Source organism: Poecilia latipinna, unplaced genomic scaffold (genome assembly GCF_001443285.1).
Source record: "Poecilia latipinna isolate Pla-1442-1.1 unplaced genomic scaffold, P_latipinna-1.0 Scaffold701, whole genome shotgun sequence".
In the NCBI taxonomy this organism is placed as follows: Eukaryota; Metazoa; Chordata; class Actinopteri; order Cyprinodontiformes; family Poeciliidae; genus Poecilia; species Poecilia latipinna.
The window spans coordinates 175,327-195,771 of NW_015113317.1; the positions used below are offsets into that span (position 1 = coordinate 175,327).

The 20,445-nt window shown below is 37.0% G+C and overlaps 2 protein-coding genes across 5 annotated transcripts in view; one reads left to right on the forward strand and one right to left on the reverse strand.

Moving 5' to 3' along the window:
• rapgef3 (Rap guanine nucleotide exchange factor (GEF) 3) overlaps positions 1 to 12,793 on the reverse strand; it is a 32,246-nt gene extending 19,453 nt beyond the window's left edge. Inside the window, exons 1-3 of one of the 3 annotated variants that reach the window (XM_015045023.1) lie at positions 12,598 to 12,793; positions 8,464 to 8,551; positions 1,439 to 1,483 (exon numbers count right to left, since the gene is read on the reverse strand). In XM_015045023.1, coding sequence (XP_014900509.1) covers positions 1,439 to 1,483; positions 8,464 to 8,526 — 108 coding nt within the window. In that variant the 5' untranslated portion in view covers positions 8,527 to 8,551; positions 12,598 to 12,793. Of the gene's footprint in view, positions 1 to 1,438; positions 1,484 to 5,931; positions 6,316 to 8,463; positions 8,552 to 12,597 lie in introns of those variants that run through there. The other 2 variants (XM_015045020.1, XM_015045021.1) reach the window with 2 other exon arrangements.
• A 1,837-nt stretch (positions 12,794 to 14,630) lies between these two features.
• Positions 14,631 to 19,909, forward strand: slc48a1a (solute carrier family 48 member 1a). 2 transcript variants are annotated; one of them, XR_001426494.1, is made up of 4 exons: positions 14,631 to 15,122; positions 16,628 to 16,795; positions 16,911 to 17,776; positions 17,838 to 19,909. XR_001426494.1 is itself a non-coding variant. In XM_015045024.1 (3 exons), the coding sequence occupies exons 1-3, from the start codon at positions 14,993 to 14,995 to the stop codon at positions 17,045 to 17,047; spliced, it is 435 nt and encodes a 144-aa protein (XP_014900510.1). In that variant the 5' UTR covers positions 14,631 to 14,992; the 3' UTR covers positions 17,048 to 19,909. The 2 variants fall into 2 exon arrangements, 1 of the variants encoding a protein (XP_014900510.1); XM_015045024.1 differs by having other exon boundaries at positions 16,911 to 19,909.
• Positions 19,910 to 20,445: the final 536 nt, after the last annotated feature.

The window sequence follows — 20,445 nt, forward strand, 5'->3', positions numbered from 1 at the left end:
ATTTACTCTGGTTTTGTGGTTTATAAGCATCATCGTCTTATTAAAAACAATCAGTTTTGTCCAGTGTGACCATACTGTATGATTTTAATACAAGGGGTTAGCATTTGGAGCTTAGCAACCAAACTGGCAGCTCCTCTGCCATCCCATTGTTTCTCTCAGAAAAAAAAAAAAAAAAGTTTTTGATTTACCTAGAGATGAAAAATACACTTTACTTCTCCAGTCAAACAGGGCCCACTGAATCTAACCAGAACTCACTTTCCATGATCATCTGCACTATCAGTGCTTTTAAAGCTCCTCTGCTTGGCACAACACTGAAGAAGTCCAGATAAAACAGCTCAAGGGGTCTGGACTGGATCGAGGAGGGCTCAGGATCAGTCATCCATGGGCCTTTAAAGTGCCCTTTAGACTCGTTATGGCTCCTGGGCTAGGAATGCGTTTCTTAAGACTTGCTTGAGTGGTAGTGCAGGATATTGCAACAACAAAAGAACCCGTTCAGCACTTCTGGAGGATGCATGCACCGCTGGTCTACACATTACTAAACATCAGCAAAACCAAAGCCAAGTGCTTGTCAGTGAGTGACGATGCAGAGATTTAGGGCATGATTTACATTTTTTGAAGTTTGGGAGGGTTTTATAACAGTAATTCAGTCATTAGTATGAAAGTATAAAAAAAATCACAAGTTCAAGTTTTTCTTTCTGCTATTCCAACCATTTAGTCCTAATCTGAGAAACTGCCTTGTGATAAGAGTTTTTCTTCAGCCGCATAAAGAATAAAGTACTGCAGAGCTGTCCCTCCCCCACCTGTTACTGTGAACTGCCAGTCAGCTGACTGAAAGTTTTCCTGCATTTTTTGCTTCCTCATGAGAAAACCAAATTTGACTGTTTGGAAATATTGCTGAATCTATTTCCACTTGAGTCAATAGAGCTTTTACTTCCTAAAGAGCAACACTCTGCCCCTTCCCCACCTGTTGCTGTGCACTGAAAATTAGCTGACTGAAAGGAAGCTTCTATACAGAAAAATCTGTCTGTTTTGGATTATGTAGTGTTACTTTTATAACACTGGAGTGTTATAATGGCTATCGTATTTACTTATTTTAAATAAAAGATTTTTTCCTCTTAAATTTTAGTTTTAATGTTGTGATATGGTGAAACTTTGGTATTTTTTAAATGAAGATTAATATACTGTGAGAATTTCATCCTGGCCCAAGCCTGTAACTTACCTGTAATCAATGTCGTTTAGATAAAATTGTTTTTCTAATAATTCGTTCTGGTTTTATCAGTCTCTACGTTTTTCTAAGAGATTGAGTTTCAGATCTCTCATCTCTTCTGAAATCATGACTCTCCCACTGGTCTTCGGGAGTTTAAAAACACACACTGGAACAGTGAATTACTCTTGGCTGTGGGGAGGATATGTACTGAAGAATGTTTGGCATACACACCTGCTTCATAGTGTCCTTTGGATCCAGGGCCTCCGGCAGTGGAGTCTAGGAGAAAACAGAAAGAGAGGCTTTATTCGCACTTCCTCTGATCTGCAGAATGCTTCAAACCTCTGAAATAAAACACTTGAACTTCTGCGGAGCACCGGCAGCGTTCTGCTCCGACTAGCTGGACTAGTTGTTGATGATAATCTTCCGTTAAATGAACGGATATTGCCAGGCTGGAGTGCTTGGATAGCGGTAATACTGTTTTTATTGTCATAGAGATGAAGGTCAACACAAATATTACCTACATTTGTCTCCCTTGTCTGAGACAATTTGTCTCCATCACAGAGTAGGTAGGTGTCAAGTGGGTATAATCAGTGGGTGGAGAGAGGAATATGCACAGTCTGCTTCCTCACATGATGCTGCTTTGCTTTCAATTACAAACAATTATTTATTTTAGCAACAGGATTTTATTGTTGCTTACTTATGTATGTTTTTTTTTCTGGATATTAATTTACCTTTTCTGCTTTCTGAGCTTATATAACACTATGCGATGTTATAGCTGCACTTTGGTCTAACTGGGACTTCCTCCTTGCTGCCTGGTTTTTATGTTTTTATAACCACCTCGTTATTACTGCAGTGTACCTGTGTTCCCACGGTAATTGTTTTCAATAAATCTAATTTTACAGCCTCATAAAAGCTCATCTTGAGCAGAAATGAATTAGTCATTTCACATCTCCCAAAATGTCCACTAACTCCCTCACATGTCATTGTTTGTGACGTACCACAGGGGTCAGTGTTGGACTTATTTATTTTGTGAACAAACAAGTACAGTCTTTAATCATCTATGTTTTTTAAAAATATTTTCTCAAAACAGCACTAATATTTCTACATGGTAAATCGTAGATTTTCTTCCATTCTTTGTTTTTTCTAATATAAAAGTCGGTTATAAATTAAACAATGCAATACATCTGTTTTTATAAACCTGCTTGCGGGATTATTGCTATTATCACTTTTTGATTGCGACTATAGTTTACAAATAAACTTGAACTATAATATTTTCAAAAGACACAGTGATTTATTGAGGTTTTATTCACAGAGAATACAAAAGTTGAACATTTTTAGGTAATAATGGTTGTGATAGATCAGTTTCTGTGTGAATGTGGACTTGTACATGTGTAATAGAGGATTGCGTTAATATTTATGCAATATGCAACAGAGATCAGATGAATAAATAAAAACTTCCGCTACTTTCTGAGTAAGTTGTATGCTTAACTGATAATATGAGATCATCCATGTGTTGTTTATGTGTTTCATATAATGGAGCAGCAGCAAAAGCTTGAATCAGTGGACTGAAGTTGTATGAAAAGATTTTTTAAAGAGTAATCACATGGCATCGCTGACGGTGACACATATACAGTAGCTGGTGACATTAATCTAAGTTGTGATAAGATCTTCGCGTCACTGATAAACATCACTGCTGCTACTCCTTCTGCAGCCAGACTTTGTGGCGTGTTTTGTCTGGTCTGCACTTTGGTCACATGATTAAGGCACGGATGACAAAATATTTTCCCTAATTCAAGAAGAAAAAAAGTCTGAATTTGCGTGAGCCAAAAACTTAAAGAAAGTTTTTAAAGCATAGTTTACAACCATGACTTCCAAATATGCTAATTTCCCTCAAGCAGTACAAGAGTTTCGTCAGTGGAGACTCGAGCAAAGAAATTTAATCAGAGCTAAAACCAACAATGTGGAGGAACCAGTTGCCTTTCGGGACTGCAGGAAGACACCGGCAGAAAAGACAGATCTGCTTTTTATCTGCGTTAAAAGAAGGACTTGAAGAAAAACAAGGGTCAGCTGTTGGTTTCAGTTCTTACAGTCTTTGTTTTTAATTGGATCAGTAATTAAAAAGTGAACTGAAAAGCGCAAAACTTTAATTATATCAAACTGAAATGTACAGTTACCACGTAGGCACTACCAGAGTGGTTAACACAATGTGCTCATAAGATAATCATCTCTTCAAAGTAAAAAAAGTGTCTTTAGAACTAGAAAAGCTCTTTCAACTAAAAGTACCCTCTCAAGTAACATCTATTGTGTCTTTTTTGAATATTGAGCAAGTTATTATGTGTGAAATTATCTGGATAATCTCAAAATCAGTGGTTTAGATGTCAGGATTAAACTGAAAAGGCCAGAGAAGGAGGTTGGGTGACTAAGTTGGTATAGCAGGTGCACAATGTTCAGAGTCTTTAACGCCATTATCCTGCGTTCAATTCCCGTTCCCTCTTTTCCTTTCAACTTACACTTCAAAATATCCTTCTTTTTAAAATCTGATTTTGTGTGTTTCTTTGAAACTGATGGGGCTGATGAAAACAAAGCCAGGCTCTGGAGATTTAAAGTTGTTTCTACTTCAGCGACTTGTAAATTTAGAACCGGAGGCTTTCAACCCTGCTCTGTGTCTTCCTGTGACCTGGAAACAAAGCCTTCCACTTTGCACATTCTTCTCCACACCCCTCCGTAAACCTAGCGGAGGAGCTGCGGGGAAGGTGAACAATAAACAATACACTATTAATAACCTGAGTTTAATAAGAAAAGCTGTGTGCCTTCCCATGTCCCTTCTCTGGGGTTGCACACACAATAGAGACTTTCTGCTTTGGTCTAGTAGGAGCCATTCCTCAGATTTCTGTGAAGTGGCACTTTGCACATAAAAGAGTAATAGTGGCACAGCTTTGTAGCACTCCAACACTTTAAAACAAATCTGCTCTGAAGTTGTAGAAAATGATTAGAAATAGAAACCACAGTAGGTCTAGCATAAAGATGTGGTTTCCAAACCTTTTGGGTTTCAAAATAAGAGTAGAAAAGAGTCAAACTCTTTCAGATAATAATAAGATATACATAATAGAGAGGTTTCTCTACCTGCTGCTACGCACTGCTAGTCAGCTGCACCTTCTGTCTCTGATAAGAAAGAAAGATTTGTCTTTGGAGAAAAAAACTAAACAAAATCATGATGCAGGGACTCCAATTTCCAGCCATCGATCTGATTAATGTGGAAGTTGGGCAATACTATTAGAGCTGTAATAATAAATGTATTAGTTTAACAGTACGTACAATTGTAGATGTTCTCGTTTAAATAATTAAATCATGTTTATTTAAATGTTCTGAAACCTCGATGTTTTCATTCAAACTTAATATTTTCTGGGAGCTCACACTGGTCCATAAACAACAAACAGCAGTAATTAGTTTGTTCAAAAATACAGTTTTTGTTTTAATCTTTTATACATTTTATTAGATAAATATGCTTTTAGTGTGATTTCTTTTTGTTATTTAGTTTGGCTTGTAAAGAAGATGCTCAGACCTCATTTATTGATTTGTTATTCTAAGTTTGGGAACCGCTGATGGGTATTAACACACGACTCTTACGGTGGTTTCAGGGTGAAGGGACTTTGTTTACAGAGCAGGCTTATTTTCTTACAATAAAATAATTGCCCTTCTGATCAGTTGTACATAATAAAACCAATTATTGTATTCCCAACACCCAACAATACCGCAATTGAGTCAGTTACTGAAAATAAAGTTAGTCAATGTTTCAAAGTTACTGTTCAAAATTCTGAAATTTCTAAAGTCCTACATCCATCAATATTCTTTAAAAAAATTAATTATAGCTAACAAGTCACTTGATAAAATTTAAGATAGAAAAAAGTGCTAATATTCTTTTAAAAAAGGGACTTGAAGATAAATATATTGGGTCATTATTTAGCAGATTAAGATGTGTTGTATATTACATTTTCAAAAGGATAGTGATAAATATGTTATATTCCAGTTACTGCAGTGGCAATTATTGGGAATGTTACATATTTTTGTTTCAATTACATGCATAAGTATTATACTATTCTACTTCAGGTTATCATACTATGAAAATACCAATATTTGCCCATTCCAGTTAAGACTAAACTACCAGAATAATTAAGGGTCACATTTGAAACCAGTTGTAAACAATGATGTAATGCATTACAATAAAACAACTGAAGATAGGTTGCTGTTTTTCTTTTTTTTTTTGTGCCAACATAGAGAAATATAAATGAACATAAAGCATCTCTTTGTCACCAGCTAAGCACGTTTTGAGTAGAAAAATCACAATTTTCTGTCATAACCGAGGCTAGGAATACTAATGTGCACAGCTAAAACAATTGTCTAAAATGTCACGAAAATACTCAACATGGACTTCAAAGTAAACATAAGTGGCCGTATTAGATAAGTTTTAGGTATTAATAGAAGAAGATAACCCTCAGTTCTTGCATCATGTGATATAAATGCTGGAATTTGCCAGAAAATTTTGATTATCGTTTTCTGGAGGTTAAGAGCTCCACCACTATTGAATAAAAACTCATTTCTAAAAAGACCCTGTGGTAGTATAGTCATTTATGTCTTTAAAAAAATGCAGGTTTTTAAAGCACATATTATGATTGTCTTTACATAACTTTAACAAAACGACAGGTATTTCTGCGCAGTAAACATACCCAACTGATGCCCCGTATGGTCGGTTTCTCCACTGAGTAGCGGTGAGGAAACACTTGGTAATTATGAGTCCGAAACAGATGCATCTTGTGTCAGATCAAAACAACCGAAGAACAAGTTTCCCAGTCGGAGGAACCTCGCACGTCCTCGGCATGTCCACGCATTATTCACGGCACGCAGCTGACCGCCCGCTCATTTCTGCACAGCTGCCGCTCAGCACCGCAGAGACGCTGCCTGCGCATTTTGAGTCAGAAATCCCGAGCAGACCGTGTTCCTGCCGTCCCAACGCATCCAGAACTCAGAGCTTCCAGGACGTGCCTGCCTCTGTCAGGAAGGGCTGCGTAATGTTCAGCCATCCCGAGCGGCACAGGCGCACTTCTGCGCAGGCGTGCGTGTGCGCGCGCTCTGTGGACCGACGGCTCCGTCAGAGAGGCGGCCTCCCTCTGGCAGCTTTACCACCTCATTAACGGAGTTGGATTTATCTGCTCTGACATATTTGGACTGGATGCGGGCAGGTGCTGCGTGCCGTCCTTTAGAAACATGAGTGCGTCTTGGTGAATTAAAATACGTTCAACAAATTTATTTCATCATTGCCATGGGTGTCACTAATATAACTTATGTATTTGAAGCGTTTATTTGGTTAATTTTGACCAACCCAAACTAACAAAAGTAAACATGTCACATCGGACGAATATTAAATAAATTATAATACAGAAACACTATAAAACTGCTGCTGACTTGACGGCAAAAGTGGATAGAATGCCCCAAAAAATACTAAAGTAAGTGTAGCACTACTTACACATATTTTTACTTGAGTAAATGTAAGTAGTTACTCAATATGAGTGAAAAAGTATTTGGTAAAAAGGCTACTCAGATCAAAACATCAGTCATTTGAAATTACACCGTCAGTTGGACAAACATATAAATATATGTGGACATTTTGGTAGTTTAAAGGTCAAAATGAAAATAATTCAGACAAAATGATGTTATTTACAAAATAAAATAAAACAAAACAAACAATATATAAACTTATAAAATGTTAAAAACTGCAGGTGTGTGTCTGTGTCTATTGAATTATTGGTTAAAACAATCTTGTTAATCATTTATTGAAACTATTCACAGTGGTAGAGTGGCAAATATTTTACTCAAGTGATACTTCACAATAAAATCCCCTACGTAAAAGTAAAAAGAACTATACACAGTAAAAATACCCCTAAATGTATTTTTGGTTACTTCAGTAACTTTTTGTAAATGTAACTAGTTACTACCTAACTCTCTTTGACAGTTATCCATATCCATTCACTGACACTCTTCAGAGGATAAGGCGCCAAAGGTAATCAACAATAGCATTTTTGCTAAGGGATTTATTGGCAACTGCCCAGGGCAGCAACAGAAAGGGGTTGGAGCAGGAAACTTATTCAGTTGTGCCATGAAATATTTTTCAGGTGAATTTTTGTGTGTGCTGACACATTTTGAGTAGGCACTCATGGTTTGGTGCTGAGAAAAGCAAAACTACTTCTGTGGATCGGAGAAGACTGTGTTCCTATCTCAAAACGTTTTAATTCAAAGTTGAGTGGAAGGAAAAAGTAACAGAAGAAAAAGTGAAATCTGCTTAAAAATGCTGTAACATTAAAATTATAAATATTTTACTTTGTATGTGCAACTGTTTTGATTTTAAGTCTGTCTCACGTGAATTAAATTGCTCATAGTACATATCGTGAAGCTAAACTTGGCTCTGCAGTCACTTATAGCTGTTCCTATTCTTTAACAGTCAGTCAGAATAAACTGAAGCACTCTGTTCTCTGCAGGTATGGCAAGGTTTAGTTTGTTCAGATCAGAAGCAAGCTGCAGAACTGTGTGGAGGCGTACTTATCAGGTCAACCAGCTGTCGGACTCAGCCTGGCCTGAACAGGAGCAGATAAACAGCAGAACAGCTTTTAAAGTTTTCTATCCACTTCTCAGTCTCACTGTGTTTGTCTTTAGCGCAGGTGTTACACTGTGACATCCATGTCCCTGCTTTATGGGATCGTAATATTTGTAGTAGAAGTTCAGCTGCAGTATTAAAAATTAATCTTGGAGGGTATTAACTTTAAGATAAACATCAAGCATGTTTGAAAGGCTTAGCAAAGGTTACATTCTACTTTACTTTGGACAGAAATGCTCTCCATGAAATGCACTAAGGATTCATTCAAGCGACTGTTATGCTATAACAGTGCTATACTGTAAACCTCATAGGCATGGTGAGTTTTTATGAAATGCACAGCTGTGACATTTGTAAAACAAATGTAAAAAGTTTATCACTGTTCCTGCAGGGGCATAAGTTGGTAAGGAGGTCCTTGGTTCAGATTAGCATGTCCTCCAAGTACGACTTTCTTCAAAAACATGATTGTAATTAGTCTATCTATTGCTCTGAAGTATGAGTTTCCATTTGCATGGTTGTTTGTGTATCCCGCCCATTTACCACTTAGTTACCGGCAGCGGCAGGCACCAGTATCACAATTTGTTGTTTTACCCGTGTGTATCAAATTACTTACTTCACCGATCTCTGGTGTGCGCCGTCTTGGCGGGGAACAGATGGACTTTACCAAGTTTTCCATGGAAAAGACAACTTGACTCTAATATCTGGAAAGCAGGAAAGCAAAGTAATAATGTTTCAATAATTATTTCAATAATTCAATTCAAACAGTGAGTTTATGTTCCATCCATCCATCCATTTTCTGAACACCCTTGTCCCTCAGTGGGGTCGGGAGGGGTGCTGGTGCCTATCTCCAGCTAACGTTCCGGGTGAGAGGCGGGGTACATCCTGGACAGGTCGCCAGTCTGTCGCAGGGAGTTTATATTCAATATAGAGAATATTTCAAACACTTATTGTTGTCAGTTCTGGTGATCATGGCTCTAACAGAAGCCAAACCACTTGAATCAGGTGTCTCTCATATTTCTCTTGAGAAGACTCCACAGATCATTTGTGGCATTAGATCAATCAGTCAATCAAATGTGTTGATGCCTTCATCGCTGAACAAGATATTGGTGCTTCTGGCAGTGAGGATAGGTGCCAAGTGCTGGAAAATTAAATCGGCGTTTTCATGAAGCCTGTCAGCAGAGGGAAACAAAGTGCTCTGAAACTTCCTGATACAGGGATTTGCTGACTTTGTACTCGATGAAACATCGCTTCCCAAATCGCCGTCGACGGCTGAAGCTCTGATTTCTTTGCCTCTCTGCTCTTGATGAAAAGCAAAATATATTGCATCTTAAAGTGGACTTTGTACAACTGAGCAACCATTCAGCCCTTTATAGCACAGGAAATTCGCTTTGGATACATTTAAGGAATTGAATAGTTTTAACCCAAGTTATGCACTGCAGTTGACTCCAGCTCATACCTTATAAAGTAATGTATTTTACCTTGATATTCTTCCTTTTACTTAAGGTTATAGTTATCCCTGTTTGTTTGGCACAGTTTTTTTCCTTCCAAAAATTTTTCAAAGTGCTTGCATACAGTAATATGTACAAAACCAGCTGCTTTAGCAATAATTTGTGGCTTACCCGCCTTGTGGAGTTGTTGAATATCTTTTAGACAACTGATGAGTCAGCAGTCTTCTTAATGATTGTGTAATCCAACATAACAGAACAAATTGTTGTTAACTTTTAAACATAACCGTCGACATAAATAGATTGTCACCAATGAGTTTTTCCGAGTTTCACTTGTTGAACTGAAATATTCAAACAAATAAACTTTTTGATGACATTCGATTGCAGTGCGATGCACCAGCTTAAGTCTACAAATTTGTAAACAACGAAGGAGAACCTTCTGTCATTTTATTTTCCTTGCACTGGATCATAGTCAACTCTGTCTTGCAGGCTGTTATGCAAGGATTGTTTAAATCCCTGCCATTGTTCCAGAGCGGGGCTGCCCTTCCTGCGCTGACCTCAGAGGCAGTTCAGTTTGCCAAGGTTTTCCACAAGGCGCTCAATCACAAGAACATCCATTCTGTCCTGCTTTTCTGTGCGTGGGTCTGCGCTTTCCCCTCCTGGTTAGATGTAGGAGGGCAGCATATCCAAACAGCCTCTATTGTTTATGTTATTAAAAACTACAGCACCTGTTGCTCACCTCAGCACTTTTCTCTTTCCCTCCAGAAGCATTAATCCATTAGCGTGTGGTGGGTGAAGGATAGCTTTGAAAGCGTGCAGAAATCATTTTGATTTCTTTTACAGCTTTTTTTTTTCAAGACTAAATGTATTAGAATCCACACTAAAGGATGGCTATAAACATTAACATGCAAGAAAAGGTATCCTCTTACAATGTTTAGACCTTTGAGGAGTCACTAAGATGCCCTAGCAGCTTACCCAAAATGTAGAAATCAAATAGAAAAGTGTTTACATAGTTGAAAATGTCTGTGCTGTGACTAAACCTGTCTATCCCTCTTAAAAGTCTTGCAGGAGCTCTGTGATGTCACATTATGTAAGCTAACGAAAAGGGATTTCTTCTTGTGCTGGTGATAGAGTCTGAGTTGATAAGAAAAGACATAGAATAATTTGATGGTGTCTGAAGTCTAGTCTGATTTCCATGCAGCTCTTGCTTTATAAAGTAATGTCTGCTTTAAGTGACTCAAACAGAAAAGATCTGGATCCAAAACAAGCTCTGTGTAGGAAAGTAATCTGTGTTTGATGGCGATAATAATAGAAGAGAAAAACAGAAACTTTCCTTGAAGGTAAATGATTTCTGGGTTTGGGGTTGGTATGAAATCTTAATTATGAAGCAGCAAAATTAAATTGTGGCTTTTGACCTACTAAGCAGTTTAGTGATGTAAAGTTTGTAATGCTTTGCTTCTCGGAAAACTTTTTTCTAAATAAATGGCGCCCTCTATTGAGAACTCCGATGTTTTGCAGTTTGCGTAGAAAAAAAAGAACATTTAAAGACAATCTGTGTGTATGCAGAATACTAAATATTTTTGCATTGGTGTTAAATTACGCGTGTGTTTAATCTAAGGGATGTTATTTGCTTTTATGTTTTATTCACACTGAAACATTTTCAGATGATCAAACAAACTGTAATGTAAATCTTAATTTACTGCTTTGATTTTTGAAACAAGCTTTTATGTGAAAGTGAACGGCAGGTGTTTTGGGGAAGATGCACGTCTACGATTTATGTTGTATCAATTTCTGCTGATCAGAGGTCAGAATCTATCTGTAAACGTCTGTTGCTGAAAATGTGCTATATGAATAAAATTACCTTATCTGATGTATTAGATCACTCTGTTGTGGACATGCTTTGTACTAACACGGACTGATGTGGCCCTTTAAGTGCATGAAGGAGTTATTATGAAAGTGTCTTAACATTGTGCAGAAAACAAAGTTAGCCTGCTTAATGCCAACACTTCCTGTACTGACATCAAATTTCTTGATAAAGTTGAACTGGATCACTTTTGTCAGCTAAATGATAGATAAGAGAAAGAAGAGAAAATCCTGGTCCACACATAACTTCTTTTTTATCGGTTGTCTCACATCCCCAGGAGTCCCAAAGCTTTAGAAATGGTTTTGCAATCATTTCTATGCTGACAGATCTCGGTTTCCTGTCTGTTCTTTAGTTTTTGTTTTGATTGGATCTGATGTTTTGCTCTCTGAGATTTTTTTCTTTGCCCACCTCCTGTTGTCAGACAGGTTCTACTGAAGTGGTTTCCTGATTCTACAGGTTTTGCAATCTCAATGCAGTTCTTTTCTAAAAATGTGAGGGTGATTTATAAATGAGTTTATTTGAAAACTTATATTTGAAAACTAATCTTCTTCTGCGGTTAAAACGTGATGATCTGAAGCATTTATTTGAGGTTAAAAAAAGAAGAAATTTGTGAGGTATTGAATACTTCTTTTAAAATGATGTATGTATTAATAGAATTGATTGAATTAGATGTCAGATTCATATGTTGGATATTTATAGTTGCGTTCTTTGATTAAGCACATAGTTTTGTCTGCTATCTGAGCCAATGTTTATTTCTCTCTTTCTCTTTCCATTTATTTTTGTGAGCCTGTGTTTCTATTTAAGTCCTTCGGGAATGGGAGTGGGATTTCCTGCAACACATCTACGCCCATGGAATGTACTTTGCCAACTATCTTTGTTGAGCACACACACACACACACACACACACACACACACACACACACACACACACACACACACACACACACACACACACACACACACACACACACGTCCACCTTTTTCCTTCCTTTCTCCTGCCACTTAGCAGCGACAAGGAAATACAGATTTGATCTGTTTGACCTCGTGGTCAAATAAGGACTGAATGCAGAATGTGAAGCCAATATGAGGGAAGAAATTAAAACAAATGGAGTGAATAAGAACAGCAGTTCACAAACATACCCATGTGTTTCAATGTTTTTTTTTACAGTGACTATAAACATAGTTAAATTAAATAGCAGCATCAAAAACTTTGCAACCTTGAAAATACGATTGGTTTATTTCTAAACTTTGGAGCAGCTATGAAAGAAACTTTTATGCATATGGCAAATATGGCTTCAAAACACTCACATACATGTGTTACGTAAGATTTACCGTATTTTGAAAACAAATTTTTTGTACAAAGATCAGAATCTTTTCTAAAATATTACAATAAATAATCTGTGAACTACATCGCTCTCATCCATGGTCAGAAACTTACCACGTTCATCCACCTGTAAGGCTCGTCAGTACACTTGTTCCCTGCTCTCCTCTTTTCCAGCCGTTCCTTGTTTCATCCGTCTGGGGATGATTTCCACGTCTGGGTCGTCTGTGTGAGTCGTGGGGAGTGTTGGTGGACACGGTTTCCTGTATCTTTCTGATTGGTCATGAAGCGAGCGCCGGAGGGCATGAGCTGAATGCAACACGTACCCACAGCAGTGAGCGTGTGAACAGCTTCGTGTCTGAAAGTAAGCAAAGCTTTTTTTTTTTCTCTTTCATTTGCACGATATGCCCTCTACAACTACAACTGAATTGTGTGGTTTCCTTCAGTGATGTCTGCAGAAGAGCTGCAAAAAACCACAGAAAGACTTTGAACTTTAACCTGGCAACACAGATTTCAGCTCTATGCCCTTCACCTCAGACAAACAATACTATTCATTCTAATATTCACAGGTTCTTTATGCTTTTTTACATGCAGCTGAGGCCATATATTCAACTAAATATTTGCTGTTAAAGTGCATAAATATTGCCAAATTTATATATTTTTTGGTTGCTCATTTGAAGTAATGCAATATCTGTAATCTGTAACATATTGATCTGCATTTACACCACTTTTAATGAAGAAAAATAATGTGCACCCTATTCAATTATGGCTTTTCAGATTAGGGAATGATAAAAAAAATCACCTGATTCCTGAAGAACTTGTCAAATTTCAAATTCCACTGTGTCATTTTACAATAAGTATAAACATAATGGAAAGGCTGAAGGTAAACATTGTGTACACATGAATACCTAATATCTGTTTGAACCATCTTTAAACGCTGAAGTCATTTTCTGAGATGTCATCAGTGCCTAACGCTCTTTTTTGGCAGAATTTCTCAGTCATATCAAGATTCAGTAATATTTTCCATGACACAGTTTGAACTTATCTTCTCAGAGCCTGTGAGACAGATGGCTTCACATCTGAAACTAAAATACAAAGAAGCAACCTGGTCTTGTGGCTGAAAAACGACCTAAATTCATCACCCGTCCACCACCATGATACTAATATGTTGCATTTTATTTCCACCAAACATAAAAATGTGCATAGTCAAAATGTGCCTACTTTAGTTTAATCTGTCTAAAGGACAGCCCCTTCTGGCAACCCTTTCACACAAGTCATTCTTATTTTAATATGTTTCTAATTTAATTATGAACTTTAACATGTGAAATGCTAGACTGAGACGAAGCTCCTGGTTTTATAGTTTCTCTGATCATTGCCCGCTCTGACATTAAACCCGTGGGAATCTCTACTTTTGGGAGACTTAGCAACTGTCTTAAATATTTTCCATGTGTCAATATATGTTCTTACTAAAAGATTATGGACTTCAAATTGATTTAAAAGATCTTTAAACATTCCTAGATTGTAAAAATGGTAAAAATGCATTCTCTAACATGTTTGTTGATGTCTTTTTGTCTTGGCATGGTGTTGACACACCTGTCTGCTTCAGTGTAGTTGCAGGGCACACTTTGTAAGGATTAAGTAATGACATGCATTTTATTATACCACACTAGGCTACTATTTTAATCGTTTAATCTTTGGAAGAAGACAGGATCAGATTGTGAATATAAAAAACAAAGATTTTGTTAAAATTCTTTTGATCAGTTTGCTCTGAAGCACAATATGCTAGGAAAATCATTCCTGGCTTGTGTGAGTCTTTATCAAAGGTTTTAGAGCTTGTTGTTCACGCATTTGATGTGCATGGATTCCAGGTTTAGAGATAAGAAGAAAAAAAAACTCAATTAGTCAACAACATAGTCTCAGAAGTGAGACAAAGGGTACACGGACCAAGATAAGCATTAATTGATGGACGCTTAAATTAAATCTGAAATGCTACAAAAAGTAAATTGCGTCATCTAACTTGTAGTCTAAAACTGCTATTTTGCTTTTCTCCACTAGGGGCGCGATGTCGCTGTGTTTGCTCGTTCTTCCGAACAAAGATGTTTAAAACATAAGAGATGGGTGTCTCACAATATTCCAGTGGTCCATATGTTGTAAAAGATTGTACTTATGGGAATTAAATTCTATGCGAATTGTAACGGACTTACTAAGCAGTTTTTCCTTGCCGTTTGTTTACTTAAAACATAAACTGTGTGTAGGGCGTGCTGTTAGGCAAATGAACGGTGTGTTTTTAACACCCCACGGTGATTGGCGCCGTTGTTCTCCTGGCTGTGAGCCGAGGGGGATTTCTATCTTGTCGCTTCCCTGTTGCTGAGGATATTACATAATATGGCGGTAAGCTGTTGATGTAGGTCAGAACCAAAGGCCGGATCGGTCCGTCTGGTTTTTAACTAAAAATAACTTTTCATCCCACTCGACGGTACAGGTCTGTTGGTAGCATTAGCTTAATTTTACAATGGGAATCAGTAGGATACACATTAGCATAGGCTATGCTAGCTTCGGTACTCTGGTTGGATTTTCAGCCTTCCTCGTCTGGAATATCGCCTATAAACAGCCATGGACAGCGGCCATGGGAGGCCTGTCGGGTAGGTAAATGCTCCATACTTATCATTTAAACCAACTATTATGTGTTCACGTATTTGTTTTAAGTACTTTCTCTTTAAGGCTGTATTTATCCTGACTGCGGCCTTCTGGACTTGAAGTGCTGCTATAAATGTCACTAATCGAAGCTTAGAGATAAACTATAGTTTGTTTAAATGCCTGTAGTTCTCCGAGAGATGACATGTTTTTTCTAGACATTTTTTCCCCAATATTCAAAGGTTTTATTTGGGGGTTCATTTCGCTATTTACAGTTGAACCATGTTGTATCATTTAATGAAATACTCTGTGCAATTTATTTTAATTGTGTCTAAAAACGTTGTGTTGCACATTGTTTCCATTTAGTTTTTGTTTTGTTTTATGTTTGGGAATCAAAATGTTGTTCTGTGTCAAATATTAACTATATTTGTGAATGATGAATGCAATTTTAACAGTCAAGTAGACTAACCTAAATTAAATGGGATTAACTTTTACAATTTAATATTTTAAGTAAAGCTCTTAAATGTAGCTGCCAGTTGTCTGAGAGTATTTTGTTCAAAAAGTAGTTCAGAGTTTTTAGAAATGTATCTCCTAAGTTTGTTGTAATAGTCCTCATCAGTAGTTTTTAATCCATTTTAAGTAAGATTTAAAAATACACGTCAAATAAAACTGCTAAAATGCCATATTTCCACCACATGGCTGTCTGTTTTTTACAATCAGAAATATTTCTAAATTGCCAAGTGTGTCTTTTGTGCAAACGACAGAAAATTGCAGTCTCCTTTTTTCAGTAAGCTGACCGCCAGTGCACAGTGATCAGGGCTGAAACGATTAATCAATTATCGAAATAATCATCAACTAACTTAGTAATCATTAACTGGAGCATTCAGACTCAAAAAAAGGCCATTTTGTGGAAAAACAAGCAAACATTTTTAAAGCCAAAAATATACAAAAATATATACATTACATATGTACAGATTTACCTTTGTCTTTGAATATGTTTAACCAAAAATTCTCAAATGTTATAGTTTCAGCTTCACCTTAAGTAAATTCTTATTTATTTAAGGAATGCTACGTTATGGCGCCAAAATATTTTTCTTATAGAAGCTTTTATTTATTTGCGTATTGTATAAAAAGGCTTAGCATGTGTTAAGATTTGTATTCGATTAATTGTCTGAATAATTGATAGATTAATCGATTAGTAAAATAATTGTTAGTTTCAGCCCTAACAGTGCTAAGTGTGGAAATAGGAGTTAATTTCTGTTCCAAACAGCTGGAGAAAACTCTTAGGGACTTCCTCTGGCATCTTTTTAAAAGGACTTTAAGTTGGAATATTTTTAATCTTTTTTATACTGGGATACAGCGGACCAACTCATTCCTTGTTGAAAACTTTTTATGATTTCAGTTTTTGATTTTTGAACACTTTGCTACCAATTTGTTGCAGTCGTATTGAAATAATGTAACCTGTGTGTGTGTGTGTGTGTGTGTGTGTGTGTGTGTGTTTGTCTTCTGACAGGAGTTTTGGCGTTCTGGGTTCTAGTCACTCACATCATGTACCTGCAGGACTTCTGGCGCACCTGGCTCAAGGGCCTCAAATTCTTCATTGCTGTCGGTGCAATCTTCTCAGTTCTGGCCGTCGCTGCCGCCTTTACCTTTCTAAGTCTGGCCATCACACAGAAACAATGTAATTCTCTTCTTTTGGTGTCTAACATTTAAAACGTCCAGTAATGTAATGTTTCAGTTATAAAAATGTGGATTCTCCAGCAAACCCTAAGCTTGGTGTCATTTCTGCCCCACAGCTCTGATCGACCCGCGGAGCCTCTACCTTTCCTGCATTTGGAGCTTCCTGACACTCAAATGGTCTTTCCTGTTGGCCTTGTACTCTTACAGATACCGCCAGGAGTTTGCCGACATCAGCATCCTTAGCGACTTTTAGCCAGGAGGATTTTTATAGACTTCGGTGAAGGTTGAAGGATTTAGGAATGCCAGCAGGAGCTGGACTTTGAGCTTTGGAACAACAGGAGGAAAAGCAGACGTGGCTGATTTGGAAGTCGTATGACTTTTACCACGCGGAGATGCACTTGTTGCTCTCGCGTAACAAGCTCTTTTCTTCGTCTTGTAACCTGTTTTACTACCTAACCACCAGTTACAGTTAAAGGTGAATGCTTGTTCGGACTGGAGCAGTGCACTGCTGGGAATGTAGGGAGTTTTTTTTCCTGAGATTTTATCTCTCGATTGTTGTAAAACAACTTGTGTGAATGGAAATCACCACCGTTATGGTGTCGTAATGCACCGTTTAACACAGAAATTCTCAGAACCAAAATGAAATGCTCAAAATGAAACCACACGCTTGGTAGGTTGATGGTGGCTTTCGAAGACGCGTCTAAGAGAACGGCATCACTAAAGTTCATCGTCTCCCACAGATCTCATGATAGCAGATGTTTAGACGTTGGTGCCACTGAAGTTGAATTAGTTCTCATACCCAAAAGAATATAAAAATACTCTTATAGTTTTAGAAGGTTATACTCTTATGTTTTATTTCTCTTAAAAGTAGCAGTTGCACATGTGATAATTTACAGTGGGGAAAATAGGTGTTAAATATGTCAATGTTTTTCTCCATAAATACATCTTTAAAGATGGTATTGACATGAAATTCAAAGCAGATGTTGGGTGATGGACACAAATAAATAAAGACATAATAATCCTATAAGTTACATGGAGAAAAGTGGAATGGCACAGGTAATAAGCATTGAAGAAGCTTGATGAATTTTCTATTTAGTTCTTTGTCAAAAGGCTTTTTAGTAACGGCATCTTCCAGATGTTCACACCAGAACATCCGTGTGAATTTTGTTAAAGTTCTTCTGGTTACTTTATTTTCTGTCTGAGAGTTCCCATGACTCTGTGTGAGAGAGAGACTGTGTTGTTTAAAAATCCACCCCTCATTTCATCTTCAGATTCTTATCAGTGATGTCTATTTATCCTTCCTTCAATTAAAGGGAGTGTGCCTGTGTAATGTTAGGGATAGGAATTCATCATACTGTTTACTCATATCATGAAATGATCAATCGTTTATTCTGTGATGATAACGATGCACTCTAATCGATGGAAAACCTGAAATAATTGAGGTTGTTACCGTTGGCTCTTCTCTCCTTTGTTAACTCCAAGAGATCGGCCGTAAAAGCTGCTTTTGTGTTTTAAAATATGATTTAATGCTTCTGCTGGATATGTTTTAGCAGCACTGTGGCATTACTGAATGAAACTAGATGATATTGGGAACATTATGTTTGCAAATATGTCCAGTAAGAGATTTATAGCTGAAAACGGTGATGATGAATTTTCAGCTTTTTGTCATCACAGCTACAAAATGTTGATACATATTTAGACTCTTTTATTGTAGTATTTTATCGACTTGTCCGAATGCTCTGTAAACTTTCAAACATGTTTCAAATGCCTTTTCTTCAGTAGTGGAGTCTTGTGCAGAGAGTGGTTGAGTGAATAACTTATTGTTTTCTTGGAGAAAATCCCTCCTGGTTTTCCTGACATGCTGTGTGTCTCTTAACTTATTTATTCTCTGAACTTATTTTTAGGGTGAAATTATTGTCTTTCCACTTCCAGATTATATTATAGACATATTGCACCTAATTTCCTTCCTATTTCCAGTGCTTTACCTGTCATTCCACTTTGTGAATTTCATATCAATACGTCTATTAGAAATGGATTTACTGAGAAAAACATCCTCAATGCTTGTTTTCCCTGTTGCATATTAAACGCTCACTTTGATTGAAGGTTATTGATGCATTTAGCAGGTACTTGCTTAATTTCGAACTGTCACTACGATAGACGTGATTATGCGTTTGTGGAGTCTTGTTGCAACAGCTACACCAAGAAACAAACGTTGCACCACAAAACACTTGCATGCAAGAAGAGGGCATTTTGGCAGCACATTTCCCTGCTTTCAGTTGTCGCCGAGTTCCTTAAATGAGTTATTTTCTACATTTACGTCCTCAAATCTGCGAGGGGTTGTGTAACTTTTCCCTGACGAAACTATCACATACACTTTGTAATGCATTTTATTTTTAGTAACAACTCTAAGCGTGTTGCAGCCTCTCCACTTCTTGATCCTGTCCAGCATTTAGAGTTCCTGCAGTACTTTCTTGATGATCACCTTTCAGTGAACATCGGCATTAATATTTAGCCCTGCTATCGTCTGGTGTGACGTCCTTTCGGCTCCCCTGCATCATTTAAGAACAAAAAAAACAATTTTCAAGTTCAGATGCTCTAATTTAAAGCTTTATTTATCAGAGAACTATCAATGCGATTGGATTACTAATGCTATTATTAATATGGGATGAAAAATTGTAATTCTGATGTAAAAAGTGCTTTTCTCTGTTTGTTCCACAAGGGGGAGACAAAACACTTTCTGATACTCTTAACATTCCTGTTTTGGAAAAACACATGGATTTGATACAGAGTTGCACTTTAGTAAATGACATTGTTGCCATTGTTTTGCACACAGGTTGTCATTTCTGTCTCAACCCTGGAATGTTGTAATAAACCAAGTATATGTAACATTCAATTTCCTATTGGTTTGATTTCACTAATTAAGCTAAGGTCTTTTTTTCTTTTCTTTGTTTTTTGTTTCATTGTTTCTCTTGTCTACATTTTAATTATGATACATGTACAGTATTTGTCAGTGATTGCATGTGAGAATACTACAAGTACAAACCAAACACATTAAAATGCATTTATTGTTGTTTCTGTCATGTCAAGTCTTCATTAATAAAGCAGAGATACAGCAGCAGTCTGAACCAGCTTACGTTTATACATTTATCTGAAGTGTAATATCTGTAACTCCAAATAGCTGCTTATGTGAGAAGCAAATTCAAGCAGAAATATTTTATGCATATAGTTTAAACCTGATGTTTAAATGCACAGAATAAAAATACAAATTTTCTTACTGTCTCAAATTATATTACACCAAACTTCTGTTGTTTTAAGTCTGTTAAAATAACCAAAATTGTTCCTAGTAGCTAAATGCTGCAATAACAAATACCTCAAATATTTCTTTATTAACGTCTACAGAACGATTACTATTCTTTTAAGCAAGTGAAATCCCGGATGATGATGTCATGGCTAAGGAGCCGCCTGATAGGTTAACTAATATTTTTAACTAATTCAGAAGCAGAGCTGGAAAACAATACTTTATTGTTTGACACAATTGGAAAGTCAAGTGAAATCAGAAAATCAGGAAGAGGATTGTGGAGCTGCTTCATAACTGGGAACAATTTCCAGATGCTTAACTTGCAGTGCTTGCAGGTTTTCAAAAATCAACCT